The 14,098-nt window shown below is 39.8% G+C and overlaps 1 protein-coding gene across 2 annotated transcripts in view; it reads right to left on the bottom strand.

Annotated features, from left to right (window-relative positions):
• KLHL20 (kelch like family member 20) overlaps positions 1 to 14,098 on the bottom strand; it is a 37,226-nt gene that overhangs the window by 7,341 nt on the left and 15,787 nt on the right. For both annotated transcript variants that reach the window (XM_073356391.1, XM_073356392.1), the window contains 6 exons: positions 9,793 to 9,951; positions 8,463 to 8,557; positions 5,613 to 5,728; positions 4,668 to 4,851; positions 721 to 864; positions 206 to 339 (listed from right to left, as the gene is read on the bottom strand). In XM_073356391.1, the coding sequence (XP_073212492.1) occupies positions 206 to 339; positions 721 to 864; positions 4,668 to 4,851; positions 5,613 to 5,728; positions 8,463 to 8,557; positions 9,793 to 9,951 (832 nt within the window). The remainder of the gene's footprint in view (positions 1 to 205; positions 340 to 720; positions 865 to 4,667; positions 4,852 to 5,612; positions 5,729 to 8,462; positions 8,558 to 9,792; positions 9,952 to 14,098) is intronic.

Genomic DNA, 14,098 nt, shown 5'->3' with positions numbered 1-14,098 from the left:
GCAGACACACAAACATATAACCAGCTAGCAGTGGTTTAGGAGGATGGGGACAGTACTAATGTATAGCAAAATTAACTTCAGGTGAGGAACCCACTCAGAAAACTGACCACACAAATATTTACCAGCTTTCTGGGGAAGGAGTATGGGTAAAAGAACAGGACCATGGAAGATACTGGTTGCAGTGCAGTATGGAGAAGTGACATACCTGTATTGAGAGGTGACGTCCCATCGGAGCCTCCCACAGCATAGAGAAAGCCCCCTAACACAGCCACTGCCACTCCCAAGCGCCTGGTGCTCATGGAAGCCACCCGAGTCCATTTGTTTTCTTTTGGATCATACCTGCCACAAGAAAAAGCAGAGACCAGTTGAGCTTCCAAGTATACACATCAGGCCCTGTTTCCCTTGGGAGCTACAGCAAGCAACCAAAGGAATCTGTGGGGAGCAGTATTTCTGACAGTTCCACATTCAGGTGGGGTAATACTAACACGTCTGTTCTGGTTTTAGCCTCTAAAAGAGGTTCAGTATATACACATCATGGCAGCTAGGCAGACAGTTGCTGTTTGCTGGAATTCAGGTTAAACTAAAAACATCCACCTTCAAATACAATCACTAACAAACCCACTCAGCATTTGTTGCCTTCTTTCAAACTCACATGCACCAACTGCATCTTCTTATAAGATCTTTCCTTCTCCTTCCCTCCCACTTCCTTATTTTTAATACCTTTCCACAATGTTGAGACAAGAGACACCATCCTGGCCACCAACAGCATAGAGGTATCCCCCGAGAACTGCCACTCCAACACTGGTCCTGCAGGTGCTGGTGGGAGCCACATCACTGCTCCACTGATTAGTCTTCGGGTCGTATCTAAAAAGTGTGTCAAATAATTCAAGTCTGCACTGCTTATCTACAGAAATCTCTGACTCCCCTGTGGCTTGTGATTAGTGGTACAGTGGAACTTGCTTATCCTGATTTCAGAGGAAAACCATGAAGAAGGATGAAAGTCCTGAATTGTTCCAATACACTATGCAGTAAAACCTCATCTTAGCATGAAGTCGTTCTTGGAAAAGTTACTGACCTCACTAAAAGCTGGTTCCACTGTATTTTACTTTAAATCACTGAAGGTTTCAAAGGCCCAAATCTGACCTCCATTCCTCCTCCCTTGTATATATTTCCAACGTCCACATAATTCTCTATTCACCAACCCAGAAAAGAATGTCTGGATAGTTTTCCCCTCCTTACAAGTACATATATGCCTGCAGTCTCACCTTCATGAGCAACACTAATAAAACAAGCCAGTGGGAATGTATATGTAAGGAAGTTAGCAAAAGCCATGCCCATCATAAACTACAGCCAGGCCCACTCTTACACTTCATTTCCCTACTCCTTCACATGCCAAAGGCTATGCCTCAGAGAGCTCAGAGCAGAGGTCAGACTAAGATTACCATTAAGTTAGGGATATAAGGCTACATCCTGGTATGTCTGATGTTTCAGTTTAGTATAAAATTGATACAGATGCCAAAAAAGCTAGTAACAAGGGTGGATAAAAATAAATGATTTAAAAAAAAAAATCAAAAAAATTGGATTTTTTCATTTAAATTGGCTTTTTTGATAAAATGCTTTTTGAGGAAAAAAGCAATTTAAAGATAGTTTTAATTAAGATATCTTTGAGCTATAATGTATCTCATCATGGAACAGGGATTATAAATTCTAATTCTACAATATGAGACAATATATTCATGTAATGTTTAAGAAAAGTTTTGTGAATGAGTTCCAATAGTTCATGGATTAGGGAATATTTTAATGAAGTTCCTCTACCTGTGGGTAAGACAGGCATTCATGCAAAAAGCAAAACAGTGCAACAAAGAAATGCAAGGCCTGGTTGCCCGAATGAAACAACATCATGAGAAGTGTTCCTTCTCAGGAGGAAGCTGTGTTGAAGATGATGAAAGGAACATGTCTGAAAATGCAGGATCTTCAAGCTGGTAAACTTTTTTATTTCATACTTCTTTCTTAAGGACTGCCCGTCTTCCTTCTGGACTATTCTTGAATTCTCATGTTTGAGCAAAAAATATAGTTGTTGCTCTATGGTACTATCATTTTAGATGCAGTTGTGATCAAAAATAAATAGCTGAAATCGGCAGATCTTCCTTTTACAATTTCACCTTTAAAGTAGTACTGAGTGTCAGTCAATTCAATGAGTAATACTAAATGAGCAGTATGGTGGTAATAATGAAATAACTGCATTGACTTATTTTGTTTAGGAGAATCCATCCTCAACATACAGGATTCTGAAGACTATCCACCTTCAAGATCACCATCATTTTCTATAGTTTCAGAATTATCTGCCAATGATAGTGTTTCAGTCATATCATGTATGTCACATAGTCACAGTACATCACCTGTAGCAAAAAAGAAAAGAAAAACCTCTATCATCCAGAAACAACCATAGAGAAGTATGTGATAAGAACCAGCAGATTACAAAAAGAGATGATTGATGGAAAAACTGCCCAGTTTGTTTATGCAACAAACTCTCCTTTCCGTATGATTGAGAACCCACACTTCATTAACATGGTTCAGTCGTTAAGACCAGGATACAGTCCACCCAACAGAGCAGATGTCGCAGGCAAATTGCTGGATAAAGTGTATGAAAAAGAAATTGAGCAGTGCGCAAAAGGTCTAGACGGTGAAATTGTTAACTTGAGTCTTGATGGGTGGAGCGGTGTCCACAATGATCCTGTTGCATGTGCTTGTGTGACAACAGCAGGAGTGAATGTCTTCCTTACAGAAACAATTGATACATCAGGAAATGCACACACAGCAGAATACTTACAAGAAGTAGCAGTAAAAGCTATAAGAATCCGTGAAGAAAATTTCAAATGTCTAGTACGCAGCTTGGTTACAGACAATGCTGCAAATGTATCCAAGATTAGAAGAAATTATTTAGAAGAGAGTCCCAAGCTAACAACATACGGTTGCAGTGCTCATTTGATGCACCTCCAATGTTCCAGAAATAAAGGCTAATGTTGTTGAAATTGCAAAATACTTCCGTAACAACCACTTTGCAGCAGCTGCTCTGAAAAAAGTGAGAGGAACCAAGCTAACTCTCCCACAAAAAGTGCGATGGAACTCAGTAGTGGACTGTTTTGACCTCTATATCAAGAACTGGCCTAACCTGATGACAGTTTGTGAACAAAATCGTGAACAAATAGATGACACTGTCACAGCCAAAGTTCTCAACATTGGGCTTAAGAGAAATGTTGAACACATGCTGAGTACCCTGAAGCCTATTTTCTGTAGCCTTGAACAAAATGCAGGGAAATAGCTGTTTTATTGCTGATGCTGTTGATATTTGGAAGGAACTGAGTGAGATCTTAAAAAGAGAAATATGCAATGACAGAGTTAAATTACAAGCATTAAAAAAAACAAATGGGACAAGCACTATCTCTAGCTCATTTTCTTGCAAATATTCTCAGTAGTTGGTACCAGGGTCAAACCTTCAAAACTGCTAAAGAAGAGGAGTTGGCTGTGACATGACATCCAGCAATCATCCCTCCATAATGCCAACGATAATAAACTTCAGAGCTCAGGGTGAACCATTCAAGAAATATGTTTGCGGATGATGTTTTAAAGAAAGTCACACCAGTGAACTGGTTGAAGTCACTTAAGCACTTGGATTCAGAGACTGTTGAAGTGATAATCTCACTTTTAACAGCAGTAGCTTCTTCTGCTGGTATAGAAAGAATATTTTCTTCCTTTGTATGAATTCATTCCAAATTGAGAAATTGTTTAGGACTTGAAAAAGCAGGAAAGCTTGTTTTTCTTTTCCAGATTATGAACTAACAGGAAAATGAAGGTGAGGATGACTGAGTTAGGTGCAGAAGCCAATATTTTAAGTTTCTCATGTTGACCTGGCTGACATAGTCGATTTAATTTTTTTTTTTAAATATTTCATTTATCTATTTTAGTTAAAAACAATTTTAACAAAAACAAATCTGATTTTAAAAAACTTGAATATTTAACTAAATTCAAAAATTCATATGCTTGTTTTGTTAAAATATTATATGTTTGCTGTTGAAGAAAAAAATCCAGAATGCATAACGTTGTTTTAGTTAAATAAAACAATTTAAAATGTCTGTCTGGTGATGTTCTCCTCCTAATACAGCCTGGCAAGAAAATCCTCCAAATATTAACAATTAACCTGTTGAATTGGAGATATTTATGAAGTCATTGGGAGGTGAAATATCTGCTTCAATTACCTTTGGTAAATGAAATAACCAAACAATCATTCATTTTCTGATATAACTGTAAAATTATTTTGAAAAATTTTCAGATTAGATCACTTAAAAAATGTATATTGTGTACCTTCTAAAAATGAAACCTACATCTGTCTCTGAGTTGTGAAGAATATGTATTAAGGTTATAACAACCTACAAAAACGCACTTTTATGTAAGAAATCCATGATTAAATCGAGTCTTCCTGACTAGTGATTTAAATCAAATCCACCCTGCTAGTAACCACTGCCACATATTAGCTTATGTACTGAAGCAGGAAATGTAGATAGTATAGATGTAGTATTTCAGCCGTTCAGCATATAAGCAACACAGACAGCAAAATGGACGCCTTTATCACATGGCACCATGTTTTGATGTCTCTGCTGGAGACCTACCTTTCTACACTGTTAAGGTAAGAAGAACCATCATGGCCTCCCACAGCATACAGGAGGTCATCCAGAACACTGACCCCAACTCCACAGCGCCTTTTGCTCATGGAAGCCACCATCCGCCACTCATTGGTTTGAGGGTCATAGCGCTCCACGCTGGAAATTGCGTCCCCACTACACCAGCCTCCCACTGCAGGAATCAACACAAGAAACAGTGTCAGGGTAGTACATCAAACCCACACACTGTGCACTGTCTACAACAAATAATCTTTCTTACACACTATCCCAAGAAGACAGTCTATCAGAATTATTCACTCAGAGGACTGTGAATAAGAAAACAGGATGGAATTTTCAAAAGTGCCTACGTGAGTTTAGGAGCACAAGTCCCATTGAAAGTCAAGTGTTTCAGCATGTATTATTATGAGCGCTACCACCGTGCCTGGGAGCACTAATCATAGACCAGAAACCCATTTTGCAAGACAAAGGCCTTGTCTACACTCCAGGGAAAATTTGATCTAAACTACACAATTTGAGTTACGTGAATAGCGTAACTCAAATCGATATAGTTTAGATCTACTTACCACGGGGTCCACACTATGCAATGTCGATGGGAGACGCTCGCCCATCGACTCCCCCTAGTCTTCTCGATCTGGTGGAGTACAGGAGTCGACAGGAGAGCAATCTGCGGTTAATTTAGTGGGTCTTCACTAGACCTGCTAAATCAACCGCTGATGTATCGATCGCCGCACATCGATCCCCCAGTAAGTGCAGACAAGCCCAAAGACAATGCAAGACAAGAAGAAAGTGTAGGTTAACTCAAACTGTGGGATGGGTAACATAAAATGTCACTTCTGAAGGTCTGATAGTTAGGGTTGGCCGTATGGATTAACTTTGAAACAAAGAGCATTTAAACTTGGATCTCACAGCCAAAGTTGCAGGCACTATACGCACCTGCAAAGAGCACTTCTCCACAGCGGATAGGTTTGCGTGGTCGAGTTCTTGGTCCCTGCATCAGTGGCCGTTCTTGGGGCAACAGCAGGTAGTTCTTAGCTTCATCCACCAGGTCCCTGTGCAAGAGAAAACTTTTATTCTAAATGTCTGGGTGACAGTGGCATTTTTCAGGAAGTACTATTTGGGACATGCCATCCCTAAAAATAGCAGCCATCACCAATCATGTTCCAGTTATTGCCATACTAAAAAGAATATGCATGACTTTATGTATAATATATATATGACCTCTCTTAGGTATTCAAAAGACATCTATTGCTTTGCTAACCAAAGGCCTAATCCAAAGCCCATTGAAGTCAATGGAAAGACTGCTATTCATCTCAATGAACGTTGGAACATGCCCTCGTTGGAAATATTAGATTGGCACTAACATTTGATCAGTGTCAACATTAGATATTACTACGAATGGTACATGCAAAATACTATGGTTAACATAAAGACCCTACTATTTTAACCATGCCCAAAATAAGTAATTAAAAAAACAATGCGCTGTAAGATAAAACTTGACAAGCAATTATTTTGTTTAGGATCAAAATATCAGTGGTTAAAACCTCACACACAATACCAATAGATGGATGAGGTATCCAGATGATAAAAATTTTATCATTCAGCTTTAAGTAGCTCACCCACCCTCTTACCCACTTATATATCACCCTGCAAATAATTCTAACACTCCAAATCCCTGAGCAACTTCAATTGGCTTTTTTACTTTATTTTAAATAACCTGCCACAAAAAAGCTTCCACCTTTTCCACACAAAAACTGAACTCCTTCAGCACCAAAGTATTACACATGCCCAAAGACCAGGAAGCGAAAAATTTAGTCCTACACGAGTGACAATTTTCTGTATATAAAAACACCAGAGCTTCAAAGTCTGATATCTCATGAGCCTGCAGCATTAGAAAGGGGAGCTTTACGCCTCTGTAAAGGGGAGCTGCAGCTTCCCCATAGTCCTAGCTTTCTCTTCTAGTTCCAGGTGGGTTGGTATAGTCAGGAGTTCCGAAACTGTGGGCTAGGGCCCAAAGGTGGGCCACGACAGTCTCGGGTGGTCTGCCAGCACAACTGCATTCTCCAGCCAATCTCTTAGTAAATATTTAACTTCACGTGACTCATGTAATCTAAGTAATAGCTATATAAATGTAATGTTTTGAGCTGTGTATGTTGAACAAAACATAGAAAAAACTATTTATTTATTTTAAAAACAAGCTGCAATATGTCAAGTTTAATTTTTGTGAGTACAATGGTGCATTTCACTGCAAGGTAACCTAGTAACGTATGCACAGTCCGCCATTTACAACTGTAAAAAACGTCAAGCACTATTTCAATTTGACAAGGATAGATTTATTTTTTAGAAAAAGAGAAGAATGCTCTGATGGAGAAGATACTGAAAATCCCAGACTATTTACAGCTACACAAAATGAGCCAGCCAAAAAAATAAAGGAAGTAGTAAGAAAATATGACGACACATATTTGACGTTTGGATTTTCCTTTACCAGGTCAGATAAATACCTGTTGCCTCAGTGTGTTACAATATAATTGTCATTTTATGTTTTTATTTACAATATTTTATTCTTTTCTAGTTAGTAGAAAGCAAGGTTGGGTCTTTACTGACAGCACAGAAATTCAGATTTTACACTAAAAAAATTGAAAACACAATATAGTGTTCAAAATTGGACAACTATTTTGTTTTAAAATCAACAAATAGCACATTTTTTAAAAAAAGAAAAGGAGGACTTGTGGCACCTTAGAGACTAACCAATTTATTAGAGCATAAGCTTTCGTGAGCTACAGCTCACTTCTTCAGATGCATATCGTGGAAACTGCAGCAGGCTATGCATCTGAAGAAGTGAGCTGTAGCTCACGAAAGCTTATGCTCTAATAAATTGGTTAGTCTCTAAGGTGCCACAAGTCCTCCTTTTCTTTTTGCGAATACAGACTAACACGGCTGTTACTCTGAAACCTGACATTTTTTAAACAATTTTGTTAACATTGTGTGACTTATTGTTCAGTTTTATACATTGCACATTCACACATTGCGTTTTCCCCTTTCTGAATAAAAAAATGTGGAGAGCAAAATTTGGCAAAGTGAAGTGTAGTTTTACTAAAGCTGTTTGGTTTCAAAGATCTTGAAGCATTTCTTTGAGTGCATATTGCTCGGGATTTCTATCGTTTACATTAAAATGAAAAGGAACATGCACATTGTGTATAGTGTTATAGTTTATATGTATGTAATAATTAATATTTATAATTTTCCCCAATAAGTATTAATAGTGGGTCACAGTGCCTATTGCAACTGGACGGGTGGACTTCAGGGAAAAAAAGTTTGGGAACCCCTGGCTAACCTGGTAATAAAAGTCATGACATTTTCAGATACAGAAAAGCTATTTTAGGTTGTTTAGAATATGGCTTCCTCTGAGCAGTGCTCAGTGGGATTCATGGTAACTAAGGCACCTGGCTTTACAGCCAAAGTGATAGGAAAAAGAGGCCATTTTGTGAAGGGTGATTTATCAGAAAGGTAAATTGCTTACCCAAAGCTTTCTCTCCCACCAAAATATTGATTAAAAAAGCTCCTTTGAGGGTACACTGCAACTTCTACACAAATAAAAACATACTTGCAATGCAGTGCTTTCTTCTATCTCCCCTCTGCCCAATCCCAGAAAAGGAAACTGGTAAGTATCACCTTAGTTTTACCACTGACAAATCACAATATTCTTGGACAGCAAACACAGATAAGGCATGAAGTGAAATTCATAGAACTGCACTGTTCAGTTTCACTCTTTCCAGCGGGAGTTACCTGCATTCTTCATCACTTTTAATGAGTGGATCTGAGCCGACTGTACCCACCAGGAACTTGGGACTGAGTAGTGGCAGACGGACATGTTGCAGCACCTATGAGACACAACAGAACACAATTAAAGGCAACGCACTTGTCACCTTACAGATGGAAGGAGCAGTCAAATAGAGAGCAACATTAGCTAATTTGCTTCCACATGCTTTGTGATCCAATTAAGTTATAATGCAGTCACAAGGACAGAAAGATTAGCAATAGGGAGTGTACTAACAATCCCAGTAGTAATTCAGACCATGATACTCTGGCTCAATGCAACTTTTTGTCTATAGCACCTTTGCAATTTCAATAAGCCAGTGTCCTTATCCAGCAGGACAACATCAGATTTTAAAAGAGCTGACCCAATGAGACTGCTCATGAATGAAACCCAACAACCTGACTGAAAACCTTAAGAGGACTGCAGATGTCTATACATATTGTCCTAAGCACTTGTTTGGCTGACAGTTTTATTATCTATTTACCCTTTTAAGTGTACACTGCAGTGTACAGTAAATGAACTACATCAAACATGCCACAAACAGCTTACACTTTAAATGCACAAGCAGGTATAATAGAATACAGAATTAAACAAAGAAGAACATATGGTCCTACAAGGGACCAAAGAGTTGTAAGGGGTATAAACTAGAGCTGACAGGAGGATGACAATTCTGTTTCACAACTTTTGAAAGTTTTCATGAAATGCAATTGTGCTGAAATGTCCATTTTTGGAGCAAAAAGGGCAAAGCAGGGTAGTAAGAGTCTCTTTCTTCCTCATTATTTCTGACCAGAGAATCCCGGAACTCTGGAACCTTCTCCTCAAAAACTTTGTCAAAACAGATAATGCTGCCGCAAAATTTCAGCTTTGACAAAAGAACATATTTAATCAAGAATGTTCTGACCAGCTGTAGTATAAACCCTCAGAATTCAAGGCATAAATCAACTGCCTGGGGTTAAGAAGAAACTTCCCTTAGGGGAAGGTTATTCCATAATTGCATTAGGGGTTCATTCACAATCCTCTGAAGCATCTGGGACCGGCTCCTGTTGAAGATAGGATTGACTAGATGAACCCAGGGTCCGATCCAGTATGGCAAATCTTAATGTTTCTATCAGTAAGCATTTTTAAAGGGCCCGTTACTAACATACCTGGGCACTGGACTTTTAGGCCTAGATGACTGGAAAATGTGAGTGTTCTAACACACCTGGAAAGTCAGGAGGGGAATTATTTCCACTACTTACACCAACAAAATCTCTCTCTCCTTGTACAACGCAGATGCATGTGAACCACGCTCAAGGTTACCTGGGGTAGCTGGGGTCGCCTCTCCTGAATGCTGTACTTTACCCAGGCCATCACTGCATTGAACACCTGCTCCTCACTGCGAACATTCAACTCATCACTGGATATGATATCTATGAGCTGATTGGCTGGAAGAAGCATGAACTCCTCACTCTCCATCACCTGTTCAAAGAGATGATGATAAAGACACTGTTTCAAAGCACTCACTGCTTCTGGACTCTGCCTCAAAGTTAAAGGAGAAATCCTTCCCTTTAGATAGGATCCAATTGGTCCAATCCAGTAAGGTGCTGAGCACCTTCCAATTCCGTTGACATCAGGGAAGTGGAGGATCCACAGCGCTTCACAAAACTGGGCCCCAACAGTGCAGTTCAGATAACTTTTAGATGGCAATGAAAATGAATGGGGAAAATAAAAGTTCTGTAAAGTGGTAAGTCACAGAACGCACTAATCTGTTTCAAAATTCGGGAATAGCAAAGCCCTTGTTTAAAGCCAGCCTCCTCATTTGCCATGTGGAATACATAAAACAGAAAGAAAAATGTTCTGCAGCTGATAAATATTTGAGAGGAAAGTGGCACCAAAATAAAGACATTTTATTTGTAATGTAGTAACAAATCCAAATCAGAATCGAAGGTAAAAGTCTCAAAAACAAATTACCAGAGACATTGTAGATATGTAGGAAAAATCTTCCTGACGTTGATTTGTAGCAGAATGGAAAGTGTCTCAGGACAGCAGATGGACTCATATGATCCTACCTCTGTTTCTTTCACTCTCTCTAAATATATACACAGAGTGAGAGAGTGCAAATGCACTTAAGAGGGAATCAGAGCCTCTGAAAAACCCCAAGGACTGATCTCCTATGAAACATAAGCCACTGGCAACTTGCAAACATGTTAATAAATTCTTCTGTACCCAAGATAAGAAGCAAGTTTCTCAGAAGACTTTAGCCACCATTAGAAGACCTAGGAGATTCTTCTCCTTCCTATGCTCAGACCAAATGATAGCACAGTGATAATGCACTACACAGCCATACTGCAGACCGTCCTGGGTGGCTATGGACCTAAGACACACTGAATATCATGCTCAGGCACTCAGATACCAGGACAATGGTAGAGGTATAACAACCTAAATAAAACAGACCTATGGAAATGGTACAATTGCTGACAGCCAACCCATATTCCGCACAAGGCTGCCCAGTTTCTACCATGGCACCTGAGAAAGAGGTTCAGCAACATGAAGTGCTTGAACGTTGGCATTCCACAGTAAGTAACAATGCGCATGCAAGAGCTCAGCTTCCTGGCTGCAAGATTTTAAGCATAATAAAAATAAATTCTCTTGGCAAAGATTTCCACTCTTCTAGCGATCATCTGCATGGTTCATTTAGTTACTTGAAGAACCAATTCAAAATACTGTGTGTGCATTAGAAAATATCCAAGATGCTCACAACAGCACATGTTGCTAAAAGGGACATAGCAGGCAGCGTAGGTCACAGTTATCCGACTAGCTTCCAATGGTCATAGGAGAAGCTGAGATAAAGTTGATCAACAAACTACCTCGCCCCTGCAGTCCCACCGATGGGGAAGGAGGAAGAAACTGGGCTACCAGCATGTCTGTTGAGCCTGCCTTCAAACCCTACAAAGGGTAGCTTGTGCCTAAGGCTGGCCCTGACAGTTGCAAAGCATCAGTCTGGACAGTAGCAGAGCACTGCAGGGAGCAAAATCCTGTAACTCTCCAATTTATTTCATAATGGGAGGTCTCTTAAGACACTGAAAATAACGCTAGCGCTTCTGCCAACTGAGTTGCTATCTCCGTGTGACTTGCTAGTATACATAATTTAACAATTGCATCATTTAAAAATGTCTAAACATCACCTTTGTCCCAATTTGCCAGATAATTATCTGGCTAAAATTAATAGACCATTTGACTGCTTCCTTCCTGAAAACTTATAGCCCTACACAAGATCTTCAATGGGCTACACTACTGTTTTCATGCTGATTATAATCAGGAGTATTTATCTTACAATATTGATTGTGATCATTTGATTTATATACCAGACAACATGATTCGTCATCACAGAACAAATGTCTGAAAATAGAATATATGGCAAGAGCTTCGCCTACTGACACAAAGGCATGAGCTGTCCATCCTACAATCGATTCCCCCCCGCTCCCTTTGCACAGATGTCAGAAACAGAACATGGCCCCACAGTATGCCAACATTTTTATGGCTGACTTAGAACAGCGCTTCCTCAGCTCTCATCCCCTAACACCCCTACTCTACTTGCGCTATATTGATGACATCTTCATCATCTGGACCCATGGAAAAGAAGCCCTTGAGGAATTCCACCATGATTTCAACAATTTCCATCCCACCATCAACCTCAGCCTGGTCCAGTCCACACAAGAAATCCACTTCCTGGACACTACAGTGCTAATAAACAATGGTCACATAAACACCACCCTATACCAGAAACCTACTGACCGCTATTCCTACCTACATGCCTCCAGCTTTCACCCTGACCACACCACATGATCCATTGTCTACAGCCAAGTTCTGCGATACAACTGCATTTGCTCCAACCCCTCAGACAGAGACAAACACCTACAAGATCTCTATCAAGCATTCTTACAACTACAATACCCACCTGCGGAAGTGAAGAAACAGATTGATAGAGCCAGAAGAGTTCCCAGAAGTCACCTACTACAGGACAGGCCTAACAAAGAAAATAACAGAACGCCACTAGCCGTCACCTTCAACCCCCAACTAAAACCCCTCCAACGCATTATTAAGGATCTACAACCTATCCTGAAGGATGACCCAACACTCTCACAAATCTTGGGAGACAGGCCAGTCCTTGCCTACAGACAGCCCCCCAACTTGAAGCGAATACTCACCAACAACCACATACCACACAACAGAACCACTAACCCAGGAACCTATCCTTGCAACAAAGCCCGTTGCCAACTGTGCCCACATATCTATTCAGGGGACACCATCACAGGGTCTAATAACATCAGCCACACTATGAGAGGCTCGTTCACCTGCACATCTACCAATGTGATACATGCCATCATGGTGCCAGCAATGCTCCTCTGCCATGTACATTGGTCAAACTGGACAGTCTCTATGTAAAAGAATAAATGGACACAAATCAGATGTCAAGAATTATAACATTCATAAACCAGTCGGAGAACACTTCAATCTCTCTGGTCACGCGATTACAAACATGAAAGTTGCGATATTACAACAGAAAAACTTCAAAACTAGATTCCAGCGAGAGACTGTTGAATTGGAATTCATTTGCAAATTGGATACAATTAACTTAGGCTTAAATAGAGACTGGGAGTGGCTAAGTCATTATGCAAGGTAACCTATTTCCCCTTGTTTTTGCTTATGCTCAAATAAATTGGTTAGTCTCTAAGGTGCCACAAGTACTCCTTTTCTTTTAACAAAAAAATTATGCAGGAACAAACCTTCACAGACTAAAGTTGTTAATAGATTTATTTCACATTATATGCATGAGATTCACAAGGGCAGATTAAACTAAGGGGAATGGAAAACTTGGAGAAATACTTTACTAAGGAATTAATGATGTATTGCAGCAACATACATAAAAATAAACAGAACCAGAAGGTTAGCACAGTAGAGTATATGGACTAATTCAAAGACTGTGTGCAAAGTAACTGACTGGCTTTGCCCAGTTGCCTAGTGCCTAATTGAACCGCAAACATTGCCAGGCAGGAGATTCCATCTTTTGTTTCATTTTGTCAGGTTGACAGAAGTATGTACACGCAATCCCTGTGGAGGAAGGAATGCCTTGCATTACTTATTAGTCTCCATTTTGGCTTATTAAATAGCCAGGTAACTGGGTTCCACACAGGATTCTGATCCATTCTTCAGGTGAAAAGAAGATGGCTGCAAGGATGGTGGCCTCAATAAGATGGGGAAAGAGAGGATGAAAAAATAGGGAATTCTTTAGGGCTCTGATAAGGACATGGATATAGAGGCATAAAAACAATAGCATCTGCCCCTTCCAAGTTTATATGAACTGTTTGAGTAAAGAAAAAAAATACTGTCGTAATCACGGCAGCAGCTTTCTAATGGCCACACTTCAGTTTAGTAATTTATACACTAATATATTTGATGGGAAAGGCTTCCCCCCCCAGCCAAAGCTTTTGTGCGGCACGTAATCTGATGTGGGTAGAGAGAAAGAAGACTATGAAGACTGGGAGCTGGCTGTAGTGGGAACATAAAGAAGAAAGGTCCCAATCATAAGGAGTTCATAACACTTTCAGATTCCAGCTGCATGTAT

Source organism: Lepidochelys kempii, chromosome 8, assembly GCF_965140265.1.
Source record: "Lepidochelys kempii isolate rLepKem1 chromosome 8, rLepKem1.hap2, whole genome shotgun sequence".
In the NCBI taxonomy this organism is placed as follows: Eukaryota; Metazoa; Chordata; order Testudines; family Cheloniidae; genus Lepidochelys; species Lepidochelys kempii.
The sequence above is the reverse complement of the archived record's forward strand: the minus strand, read 5'-3'. Positions and strand labels throughout refer to the sequence as shown.